The following is a 12,934-nucleotide window of genomic DNA, read 5'->3' as shown; positions in this document are numbered from 1 at the left end:
AGATTCACAAAAAGACCCTAGGTTGCATATTGGTGAGAGTTACGCTTTAATGTAATTGCAAATTTTATTCCACAATTCTGACTTTTCTTAGAATTTCGAGATATAAACTCGCAATTGAGAGTTATAAAGTCAGAATTGCGAGATCAGGAGTCTATCAGGAGTGTTGTGTGAGTGCGAAAACGTTCCCCAAGCAGATTTCGCCCGTGTTTAAGTTGGCCTTGTGTACAGAAAAACACTTGGTTTGAAAGGAATTTCTGTGTGAATGGTGCTTCATGCACCGCTACTCTATTGATAATAAATCACAGACCTTTTTTGCTAGTGTGACTGCACTTTAATTTAACATGCACTGCAAACATAGTTTTTAAACATTTTCTGGCCAAAAATCAGCAGTAAATATCCATACTCTGTTTGAAAAGCCTTTACATTTTTGAGACCGTTGACTGCATTTCTCAGGTCTAAAGTGCCTCTCTCTGTCTAAAGTTCTACAGGTGTTTCCGCATCTTGTTCTGCTGTCAGAAGAGTTTGATGCAGAATGGTCACACATCCATGCCCTCCAAGACCACGGTCATCCAGCTCAACCGTAGAGTCTACAGTAACACTGTCGCCTGCACCGCCCAGATCTCCACCGGCATCCACAACTGCAGCACTCCTGCCACAGAGAGAACCAACCCCCCAGAGGTCAGCCCTTAACCCGAGCCATCCCAGACCAGGATGATCGTCAACCCTGCCTTGTTTTACTGAATGTAACAGTCTCATTCCACTGGTTTTCTTGGTCTTGGCCTTGGTCTTTTTATCCTTCTCCATCAACTAGACAACTCATTCACTCACCACAGTTTTCCTTTTCCTATGCTTCCTTTTACAGCTGCATCAATGAAAAAACAACAACAACAACAACAACAACAACAACAACAACAACAGCAACAATCTAAATTATGCTCTTTTATTGCAAGATACATGAAAAAAATGTCCCAACAGAAAATGGTTCTATACTGTCTCGGAAGAGTAAGACTGGTATAGTGCTGTGTACATCTGCTAAGAATTTATTTTTGTCATCCTTTAACACATAAACAAGCAAATATACACTACCATTCAAAATACTGCGGACAGCAAGTTATTTATTTATTTAATTTGAAAGAAATTAATACTTTTATTAAGCTGATCTTTTGAACCTAATTCTGGCTGCTAAAAACACAGCTTTGCCAGCACAGGAATAAATGAAATTTTAAAATATATTTAAAAGAGAAAACCTATTTTAAATTGTGATCATTTCACAATATTACAGTTTTTAGTGTATTAACACTGTTTTGATCAAATAAAATGGAGCCTTGGTGAGAAAAAAAACTAAAAAACTAAGATCCTTACCAAGCCAAAAAAGTTTAGATGTACTAAAAGACCAAAACACCAATTTATGATTTCAAATGTACTTTAACTGTTCTGCTGCTTTTCAAAACGAAACCTTTTTTTTAATTTTATTTTTTTATCTGCACAATATATTTTAACTTTTGTATAGTATTTGAAACCATTTTTGCACAACATGTGAAGGATGCTTTTTTCAACTTAATTTGCACATTAGGCAATACGTGGAATATCTACAGATTTAATAAATTATTGAAGTATTTGCAGCCCTGCTTTTTCCATTTATTTGATATATCCTTTTATTGGCTTTAACGGTTTAAAATGAAGAGTTTCTTTCTGTCAATGATTCATTTGAACTAGTCAATTGTTATCATTGAAACTGTCATCATGAAGAACAAGTTTTGACCTCGCTGATATTGCACAAGGCATTGAGCAGTATTTCCTTTGTGTTATATGTCTGTCATACAAACTCTGAAGGAAAAAAATGAGCCATATTGCATAGTACTGAAAGAATTTACATGTCATGAATTATATATTATATTTGAGTGTAACAATAGGCTTTTTTCTTGCTAAGAACACTTTTTTTTTTTTAAATAACAGTTATTTGTTACCAATACCAAAGAGATCACTCTTATCCGTTCCATCATACCTCATATTGTTCCACTCTTATCCGTTCCATCATACCTCATATTGTTCCATTTCTCCCAGTTATGTATCATATGATGAGTTCTATTGCAGTCTTGAGCCCAGGTCACTGATGTATAGAAAACTAGAATAAAAGTTCTAGAATAAAATTGGAGGCACGCTGATCCAGAGCACTTCACATCTGTGACAACGACAGTGTTTCAGGAACAACGCAATAAGTAAAGAACCATTTCCACAGAGGGAACATTCATCTTAAAAGATCAAACACATTATGCATCATACACCGGTATGAAAGACTCACTTGGGGATCCAGAACAATTCATTCTCAGAGGGATTTTCAAAAAACTAAAACGTTTGTAACGTGCTGAATGTATGCCTGGGGATGAATAGTGTCTATTAAGGACTCAATGACACTGCTCGACCTCATGAACATCACTTCCATCGCTAGAATGCTGAACGGATTGTGTAGAAAGTGCCAAACGCATCAAGAGGGACAATGTGAGCATTCTGCATTTAAATATGTCTATTTGTAAGAAAGTAGCCACATCAATAATTGTCATGACATTACACAATGGATATTTGCCTGTCAAATTGTTGAGCCATTTTGTTCGTTGTATAAACGCAGATCAATGTATGAAAACCACCAATTGATTGCAGAAGTCTATGATTTACGAGAACCTGTCTGTGATTTTTATAAAGTCAGAGAGGCATTAACAGCTATTCAATGATTGTGAATTGTGTTTGAATTATAAACCTTTTCTAAACCTTTCTGAACCAGAAATTATAACTGGTTTCCCACTGTACAAAACTATGCACCATGCTAGACTTGCCACAATATACATTTTCAAACAAATATGTATCCACTTTCAAACTCAGTGGTATCCGCTTGTTAACTCACAATGAAGTATCGAATATCGTTTCTGGCTCCGAGCTTCCTCTCAGTTTCAAGAATGAATACCATCTCAATAGCCATTTAAGAGTACTATTCATTTATAGCACACCTTTAACCCTTAAACCCATACCTCAGAGCTTTATCGGCCCGGGGCGTCATTCACTACCCTCCCCCTCATTCATTTTTAAAGTTAGACATAAACCTTATTAGTTCTCAATCTATTCATCATTAACAATATAATACAAATATATATACATAAAAGTGTGTTTTCTAATAGATTTTTAGTAAAAAAAGAAAGAAAAAAGCCTGGGTCATAGCTACATAGCCTGAGTCGCTAGGGACCCAGGCTATGTAGTATAATTATATATATTTCTGCACAACAATAATTGAATCACTGATGACTCAAGTGCAATTCACCTTTGGCTAAGCCCCGCCCCCCTTAGTTACTGTTGCTACGTCCGTCAACTTCATCTGGGCTCTGGTTTGGTATCAACATGGCTTATGCTGTGACGGCTCTTCCTGCTGAAATTATCAAACTTTTATAAAGCAGCAAATAAAGTGTCCGATAGAAGTAGGCAAAAGGGGCTGCAATATGCGTTCGAAGGCTGTGTTCGAGACTTACAGGTGAAACACAAGCAACAACAAGACATCCAAATAGAGGCAAAAGCATAATGGTCACAGTCAAAAAATTAACCACCGCATATCCTAATCGAGACGGAGGCTGGGACTAACAATATCAAGGAGCAACACTGTTCATGCAAAGCTGGGTAGTTCTCTATTCACTTATATAATCGTTATTACAAAGCAAACGGACTACGCGAGTATAAAGTTGTATTTATTAGCAGTGTGTGCTAGCGTATCAACAATTAGGGTAGAGAACCGAAATCATAACCTAAAACTGTCTAACTAGTATAACTTCACAGTAAGGTTAAAAGCAAAATGTATCTTAGAGCACAAAAGTGCTTGGGTTGATCCTTGAGGGGTTTCGCTGACTGTGAGGACGTCCACACAGTTTAATCCAAAAACGACACTTGTCAGGAATTTTACTTCGGTTTTGGGAAGGGAAAAAAACGGACACCCCTCTCCAACCTCTCTGGGAAACGCGTATCTGTGTTACAAATGCCCCATGCACAACGTTAACCATATTTTTGATAACACTACGATGGTAATAGCCTGCCGAGACCAAAAATATGAGACGCCTGTGTTAGTCAATGGACCTCTGTGGGAGCTTGTTCTTGGCTGCGCTGTGATTGGCTAAGCCACGCCCTAGAATGTAGATTGACCAAAGGCGAATTACCCTTACTCCTCAAGGTGGAAATGTCTGATACACCACGATGATGTGATGTTTAGCTAATAATTACCACAGGCAGAAAACAAAAGAATAGGAAGTATCATCAGCAAACCTTGAAATTGTGATTTACTGCAGAGCAAGAACTGAACACAATCAAAGATCTCAAATATGAGCCAGATGACAGAAAATGTTACTTCCACATTCCAAAAGGTAATTATTATTATTTTTTTTTACAATTATTTTATTATTAAAACATCAAGAGAGTTTTATACTATTGCAGCAGACCCACCAGTGTTAAGATATCGATCCAGGTTGCTAAATACCTGAAAATGCAAATATGATTGGTAAAATATTCATGCATTTAAGGGTTAAGGTAAGCTTTTAACAACCTCATGGTGTACACTAGAGTCTCCAGGCTCATGTCATCCCAGACACCAACATTTTAATGATTCAGAAAAGATTAATCACTCTCTGGCCAACTGAGATTTCATTATGGAGATAAACAAATTACAATGGTTTGTTCAACAAAAAATGAATAAAACATGTGCAGTGGTCACAATACCACAAGGTTTGTGGCATTGTGACCACTTAAGATTCCAAACCTTAAATGTTAACTCAAATTACAATGAAACTGAAAAAAAAAAAAATGAATACATTATTTACACACTTAACACATTTGTTTAAATCAAAATTTGCCAGACTTCAGGCTCACAGTGTCCTAAAGATTAATGTTTTAACAATTCAGAAAAGATGAATCACTGTCTGGCCAGCTTAGATTTTGGTATGGAGATAACGTTTAGGATGATTTTTCTGTATTGTTACAGCACATTGGGAGTGTATATTTGCATAGTTTGTTATTTGCTTTTGACATGTGATTGACCGTTTGGACCCTGAAACAGTGACTTCAGACTTAACAAGCGGATTACCTACGGAAAAGACCCCTATACATAGTGGAGTTTAGTAATCCGCATAGAAAATCTGGGATTCAATATCTAATTTAAACTTTATATTATAGTTTCACAAAAAAAAAAAAAAAAATCACTTTAGAATATGCATTTCACTCAACTAATTAATAATTTAATGAAAAAAAAAAAAAAAAAAGGTTTATGAGGAGAGGAGAGTGAATGATTGTAGATGCAAGACTCCCAGAGACACTAGGCATTGAGACTAAACAGATGCGCTCGGATCATTCTTTGTCATCATTTAAAGCCGGCATGAAATGGAAATTCACCCAATCCTGTTTTTTTATAGAATATTGCAGTATTTATTATAAATGATTGATCCGTGAACAATCATTTTTCAATAGTTTCCCCTCCCTCTTGCAGCATCATCTCATCTCTTCTCTGATGATGCGTTTACTGGCGTGAGGGCGGGATCAACCTGTCACTCACATGACATCACAGCAATAGCAAACCACAACTATTCAATCAATTGACCGTTCGCAAAGACCCGCCCCCCTTAGTTACTGTCGCCATGTCCGACAAGCTACGCCGCTCTCACGCCACACCATTTTCTTACGCAGTGACAAATACATTGCGGAGCATAGAGGACACTGACAGACAGGACAGTCCAGATTACTTTTCGGTTACTTTTGATATTAAACAAAGTCTCACCTTTCAAATTTGGTCATTTTTTAAAAGAAATTTAAACAATAAATACCGTTTTGTGGCTCTTTAATGTGTCTGACAGATCGCTGTAGAGCCTCAGTTAAAGCGGCTCGTGAACCGATCATCTAGTTCATTTATAGCATCAAAATCAAATCCCATCCCAACATTTTTTTCTCGTTCGAGAAGCCACTTCACTCACATTAGGGAAGAAAAGATCAAAATCACAACTTCCAACGTTTCATGCCAACTTTAATTTGACCTCGTACTGTTCAAGTTTGAAATATCACAACCGGACCTTCCAGTAAAATTACAGACCTCTTTGGTGACCTATCCCAGACTTCTCCAATCATTTAATCCGCATACACCTGTCCCTTTCTGACGATTGAATGCAAGCAAACATTCAAAACTGCCTCCATCCAATCAAAAACCGATGGATAGAATCAAGTCACCGCCCTACTCGATAATCCGTTACCCTCAAATGTATGTCACAATACAGAAGAAAAGATCCATCACTATTTCCCTTCCATGACTTTAATACATTATAATGAATTCTGCAACCTCGTGATTTTGCTGGTGTTGAATGTGGGTCAGACTCTTCTAAGCTCTAGGTTGAAAAGCTCCATTGCTGGATGAAAATGTGATTTGTCCATCTGCTACTCTCTCTGTGGTTTAGGCCAAAACAGACTGAGCAAATATCCCACAACCTCCTGACAAAGCAGAAGTCAGACCTAGCAATCTGATATAGGTCACTTTCCACAAATGGGGTATTTCCTCACACTTTTGTACCAGAATTGAATTTCATTTGACATAAGAGTTAAGTTTGTCAAGGTTTGGCTTATTAATGCAGTCTAAGTGGCAGATTAACTAAACAGGGTTAATTAGCGCGAGAGCGAATTTCCAAAAAAGTGCAGATGGGAGTGGGAAGTTCTGACCGTGATCTACTGGCGACGCGCAAATGAAAGAACACGGACTGTCTGGTTTAATAAATGCTTTTTTTGGACGGTAAATGGTGCAAATACCAGTAAATTGACGAGCACAAACCTTAGTAAATCGCCTTGCATTATTCATTTAAATGCTCTCCTTCCATACATTTTGCGTCTGAAAGGGAAACTCCTACAAATGCATAAGGTCAGTCGCAAAAATAACCCGTCTATGCCTTTAAGCGCAATTTTTTTTCTTTTTTTCACTGATGGCCATTCAGATTTCTGTGTACCAGGGGCGTTTCCCCCGAGGAGGCAAAGGAGGCAGTCAAAAAAATTAGGATGAGAAAATAATCGATATTACAGAAATAAAAAACAAATATTACAAAATGTGGAAAAGGTGTATACATCACTCATCTTTCTAAGTAACACTGTCCAAAAGCGATAAGTTACAGCGGGACGCCGATTGTCTCTTGCCTTCCCTGAGCCCATTGACTTAACAGACCCCCTAAAGCGTGCGAGGGTTTGGTGGGGGGGTAATTGAGAATGAATAGGTGAAAGTCGTGTGAGAGGAGCCAATGTCTCCATTGCGCTATGATTGGTTATGGTTGGATATGATTGGTTTGTGTGATAAATCCTGCCTCGTTTTCATGTGCATTCTCGAATCGGCCTGAATGAAGAAAATTATGGCGTTAATGGGAAAACTAATTAAAAATGAAGTAAACAACTCACCCAATTAGATATCACTGCTTTGTGTCATGTCAAAATCAAACTTGAAATGGCCTGAAAACATAATTGTTGGTTTTTTGTGAGCAATCAGCTTGGTGAAATTAAAGGCAGCCTACAGTACATCTTCGTGTCTGTGACCAGTGTTTACAGAGCTTGATGACGGATGAAAATAAGTAACAGCTGAACATCAGTTCACAAATAAAATACATTGTTTAAATTGTTACTGCCTTTAATATTTTGAAATAAATGCAAAAATTTGCAAAAACACTAAATTGATAAGATTTGGTTTTAATAAATAGAACAAATCACAGTGTAAAAATACAAAATTTAAATGTATTTGGTCTTTATGTAAATGGTCTTTATGCTCGGTTTATGTAACCAAGAAAATGTGACGTCATTTAATGTAACCGGGACATGAATTTACATCTTATGATTAAGATTTTCGCAGCGGAGTACGTTTTATTAGAGCGCTTTACTCATTGATGCGCGCCTCTGCATAATTACCTTCAGCAAGCAGCTCATGTTGCAATACATTCACAACCAGGGATATGATTTTTCCGTATTTATGCATGGACTGCTTCCGACAGCACTAAAAGAGAAAGCGGCTGTGCGCAGAACACCCTTATTTCAGCCAGGGCTTAGATTAACACCCGCCAAGTACTAAATGGGAGTAAAAATCAGTTGGTATATGAACTTGTTACTCAAAGGTTGGTGCAATTATCAAATCAAAAAGGCTGATATTTAATTATATAACTATATAGTATGACAAACTGGATATGTCAAAGTTAAGCGCACCACTGTTTTTACACGCAAGAAGCTCATGATCCAGTGTTTTCAGCATCTTGGTTTCGCAATAAATGTTCCTCCACACAAACGTATCTCTGCAAGCGTTGTGCATTTGAAGACTCAACATGCGCAAACCTGATCATATGCCTGACAACAGACCGACGCACGTGCTGTTCTGTGAGCATTCAAAACCAAAAGGGCAAAACCTTGAGTAGAAAAGTGATGTGAACAATGTTTTCCATTGTGGCTTCTCGTTGTTACCTAGCCGCTTTGGTGAACAGTCACTATTACCTTTAAAGGTAGTACTCACTTGATGGAAACATGACAGTTGAGAGGCAAGTAAAACATCTTCAAGCACATATTTCTAAAAGCACAGCCTCTTTCTTGGGAGACGATAACAAGATGTGCATTTGGGGACAAAGTGTAAAGTGAAGGTGAAGTGTGCAATTTCTGTGGCGCCAAAAACCCCCACAATCATTTTGTTTGAGCTGTCCGACTGGGATTGAAATGAGGGTTTCACCTCAAATACTGGAAAGAGTTTTGGTTGGGACTTTAAAAGCGGTTTAAAAACGGTTATTTGTGCAATTTTACTAATTTCACTCTTGTGTTTTGAAACGGTAGCACGGAATATGTGAGTGTGTATGCGCTGGTCTTACCTATGAACCCTGAGGAGGGTGGGTTGGGCTGAATGTTCTCCAGATTGTTGCCCTGAATCACATCCCATAACTGCCAGATGTATTTCGGGTGCAGGATGTAGAAAGGCTGAGCGGGGAAGTGCATCCTGTGCTCCATGTATGGTGTGAACAGGTTGTAGTCTGGATTTGAGTACCACTACAAAACAGTGAGTTAAAAAAATAAAAAAAAATAAAAAAAGTGTTAATGCCTCACCTTGTGTTCATTCTTTTCTAAATGCATATTTTTGTGACCGATTCATTCATGGAAGGTTTTTATTTTATTGACCTTGTAATGTTTCATTAAAATGTCATAACTGGTGAAATTACAGACTTCTTTTTGGTCATGTATGCCAGACTTCTCCAATCTTTTAGTCTGCTTAAATCAACCCCTCTGTTACAATTCAGATCCACCTCAATCCAATCAAAAACAGGTGGATAAACCAAGTCCTACTTTTTGGTTATAAATAGAGCTTGCGTGATCGAATGGAACTCAAGCGTCGTTCAGGCAGACCACTGGTCGCTAAACAATATCAGCTGACGCTCAGCTGATTTGTTACTCCACCTACTCTAATCAACTATAGTATTTAAGCTCACTCAACGAATGCTCCGCAGTCTGTCGCACAGACATTTACCTTCACCTCCTAGCATCTTCATAATAGAGCACTGGATTCTGTATAGAAACTCTATGTACGTAATCATTGTATCCTTCTGTAAACATATGCTAAGAAACATTTGGTTATTAAAAGGCTTGGGGGATTTGTGTGTCAAAGATGTATATCAAGCGATCTAGTATGGCAGCTCGAGCACCTTAGAGCCTAAGCCTATCGCCAAATCCAAAGATGGTCAATAAATTTCATTCTCAAAGTGGTCCCAACTGAATTATAATTTGGTTCACTCAGATAAATGACTTCCGGTTTATCGGCTGTTTGTCGTGGCGCAAGTCTCTGTAGGGCTGAAGGGTCAGCGGTTAATTCTGTACAGTCGATTTATCTCTCTTCTCTCTCTCGGTTTTCAACCATCTATCTCAGTTGTGCTCTTTTATTTCCCCTGTCAATACAAGAATACAACACTGGCCGCGCTCTCTTTACGGTTGCAATGTAGCGGAAACACTGCTGACGAAAACATCTGTTGCTACTTCCGTTACATTGCAACTGTAAATATAGCGCGGTCAGTGTTGGGAAAAGTTACTTTTAAAAGTAATGCATTACTATATTGTGTTAGTCCCTAAAAATGTAACAATGAGTTTAGCTTTTTACGGAGATTAATGCGAAAAACTCTCACCTGGGTGGGTTTGCTTGTTTGTTTTTTTCTTTATAAACAAGAATTTAGTATGTCCATTGTTTACTGCACAGTGTTCTCAAAATGCTCCCCAGGAACTTTCAAATGCTTTAAACCACATACTATTGTATTCTTGTATCGACAGGGGAAATAAAAGAGCACAACTGAGATAGATGGTTGAAAACACACACACACAGCCAGCCAGAGAGAGAGAGAGAGAGAGAGAGAGAGAGAGAGAGAGAGAGAGAGAGAGAGAGAGAGAGAGAGAGAGAGAGAGAGAGAGAGAGAGAGAGAGAGAGAGAGAGAGAGAGAGAGAGAGACAGACAGCCAGACAGACAGCCAGACAGACAGCCAGACAGACAGCCAGACAGACAGCCAGACAGACAGCCAGACAGACAGCCAGACAGACAGCCAGACAGCCAGACAGCCAGACAGCCAGAGAGAGAGAGAGAGAGAGAGAGAGAGAGAGAGAGAGAGAGAGAGAGAGAGAGAGAGAGAGAGAGAGAGAGAGAGACAGACAGACAGACAGACAGACAGACAGACAGACAGACAGTACAGAATTAACCGCTGACCCTTCAGCTCTACAGAGACTTAAGCCGCATTTCCACTGCACGCGACAGCCGATTAACCGGAAGTCATTTATTAGCTATGGAGAGTCGCACAGGGGGTGCTGACCATCAGCGGAAGCGGAGTTTTCGTATCCGATTTGAGCTTTGGATGCTTTAAATTTGAACTTGAGCGACTATACCGTATGTGACACACTGACTGGATGTATTCCACTGAATTTCAATCAGATCGGTGTCAGAATTACTTTGTTTAACTTTATCAGAAACATCTGATACATTTAAAAACTTTTAACAATGCATGGTTATTAATAAGTAATGAATTTAATATTTCTGGCACCGTATTTTCACTCAAATTATTGCCATTTATTATTTGTCTTATACATAGCTGTTCAGAAGATCAAGGCTCTTGCTTTTGTATTCCTTTAATGGAGACAATAAAATAAACATTGCAAGTCAATGTGTGCAAAACAGTACCTAGCGTTCAGTGCAAGAGATGCTCCTTAACCGCAAGGATTTCAGAGAAAGCGCAAGTTTACGCATGTTACCACGCAAGATCATAATGAAAGCCACTAGGGAGCGAATTCTGACAGTCGTGTCCAAATGTCGTTTGCAGTGGAGAGGCGGCTTTACTTTTTGACCTTACCAACCATCCACTTCCTTCATTTTAGAGACAGCAGAAACTGCTTATTTTTGAAAAGGTTAATTGGAAGCCCTGCAATCTAATTGGCTCTCAGGTTGTCCACGGGGTCAGATATATTTTTCTTCTTTTTCTAAGGACTTGCTGCGAAAATGGGCCAATTTCCATGTCTCGTCAAGCAATCATGGGGTCATCAGACGGCACACGTGTCAGGGACGTGCGGTTACTCTGTGGGAGTCAGTCAAGGCAAAGCAGCATTGAGATCCCATAATGACTCATTTCATGTACACAACAACGAGATGGATGGGATTGTGAACATCAGAAATGGCATAAGGCAGTTCCAGTGAGGTAAGGGCACAAAGGACAGATTGGAAGCATTTATAGTAATCCGCTCTGATCTCCCCCCCCCCCCCCCCCCCTAATTAATTAATTAATCTAATTAAAAATGATTCAACCCCCAAAAGTCATATTTCTTGCAGAATCTTTTATTCTAATAACCTAATAAAAGCTGTCTGTAAGTGCTTAGAAGCTTCTGTCACCTCTCTACTTCAATCTTGGCCAATTCCTTGCTTGAAAAAGCTTCCAGTTCAATGATAATCTTTGGTTTTCATGCACTGCTTTGTTCAAATCCCACCAAACATTTTCAATGAGGTTTATATCCGAAGACTGTACAGGCCACTCAAAAACATTCTACGACTGTTCCCTGAACCCAGATGAAGTAGATTTGGATGTATACTTTGGGATGGTATGAAACTCCATCGATCACCAGCTTCAGTCTCTGCAACAAAGGCATCATCCTCTTTGCCAAAATGGCTTGATAATACTTTGAATTAATGCTGTCCTTCATACAGTCAAGATTTCAACTCCCTGCAACAGCAAAGCATCCACCTACAAAGACAGAACCACGTCCATGTTTGACCATTGAGATGCTTTTCTTCTGCTTTATCTTTATCTTTTATATTTTAGCTCTATATTATTCTCTTTTTGCTTCAACAAAAAGCTTCAAGCTTTGTGTTTGCTTCAATACCCTGCTTCAGCACCCTCAAAGGTTTTCTGGCACAACAAATGTTAAACTTATGAACAAGGCTGCCAGCTGTGTCTCGAGGAACTTTCAGTGTTTTGGAAATATTGTAGCCATAGACTCTATAATGTAATAATACAATATGTCCTTTTGTCCTCTATAAGTAGGGTTGGGTACCAAAACTCGGTGCCAATAGGGAACCGGTTCCGACATAAACGGTAGTAACCAGACCGAATAAGAACGAAAATTTCAGTGCCTGATTTCGATGCCTGACTTTTTTTTACCGTCCCCTGTAAAACATCTCGCGGCACGAATGCTCCAATACATATAAATAAAACATGTCCAGTTAACCAGCAGAGCATTCATTTCGTTCGTTTGTTAAATAAGAGACGATCTAGCGCTGAAATGTGTTTTTTAAATCAAGTGATCAAGTGATCAAACTTTTCGCGTATAAATTACACGATAAACACACTGCGTGTTATAGAGACGCATTTAGTGTGATCGGGTCGCGACATCACAGATGATGATAACA

The 12,934-nt window shown here is 38.7% G+C and overlaps 2 protein-coding genes across 6 annotated transcripts in view; one reads left to right on the top strand and one right to left on the bottom strand.

Moving 5' to 3' along the window:
* Window positions 1-12,934, bottom strand: part of st6gal2a (ST6 beta-galactosamide alpha-2,6-sialyltranferase 2a) — a 77,823-nt gene that overhangs the window by 5,193 nt on the left and 59,696 nt on the right. For all 3 annotated transcript variants that reach the window (XM_079618996.1, XM_079618997.1, XM_079618998.1), the window contains exon 5: window positions 8,883-9,057. In XM_079618996.1, the coding sequence (XP_079475122.1) occupies window positions 8,883-9,057 (175 nt within the window). The remainder of the gene's footprint in view (window positions 1-8,882; window positions 9,058-12,934) is intronic.
* The window catches only part of tmtops2b (teleost multiple tissue opsin 2b), an 80,869-nt gene that overhangs the window by 58,793 nt on the left and 9,142 nt on the right, over window positions 1-12,934 (top strand). The window contains exons 4-5 of one of the 3 annotated variants that reach the window (XR_013798371.1): window positions 481-743; window positions 11,520-11,729. Coding sequence is in view for 1 of the 3 variants with exons in the window: in XM_079618999.1 (XP_079475125.1) it covers window positions 481-678; window positions 863-874 (210 nt within the window). In the remaining 2 variants the exon portion in view is untranslated. Of the gene's footprint in view, window positions 1-480; window positions 744-862; window positions 2,727-11,519; window positions 11,730-12,934 lie in introns of those variants that run through there. The other 2 variants (XR_013798372.1, XM_079618999.1) reach the window with 2 other exon arrangements.

Source organism: Phoxinus phoxinus (genome assembly GCF_949152265.1).
Source record: "Phoxinus phoxinus genome assembly, chromosome: 7".
NCBI lineage: Eukaryota > Metazoa > Chordata > Actinopteri > Cypriniformes > Leuciscidae > Phoxinus > Phoxinus phoxinus.
Note: the sequence above shows the minus strand (reverse complement) of the source record. Positions and strands in the feature narration are given on the sequence as shown.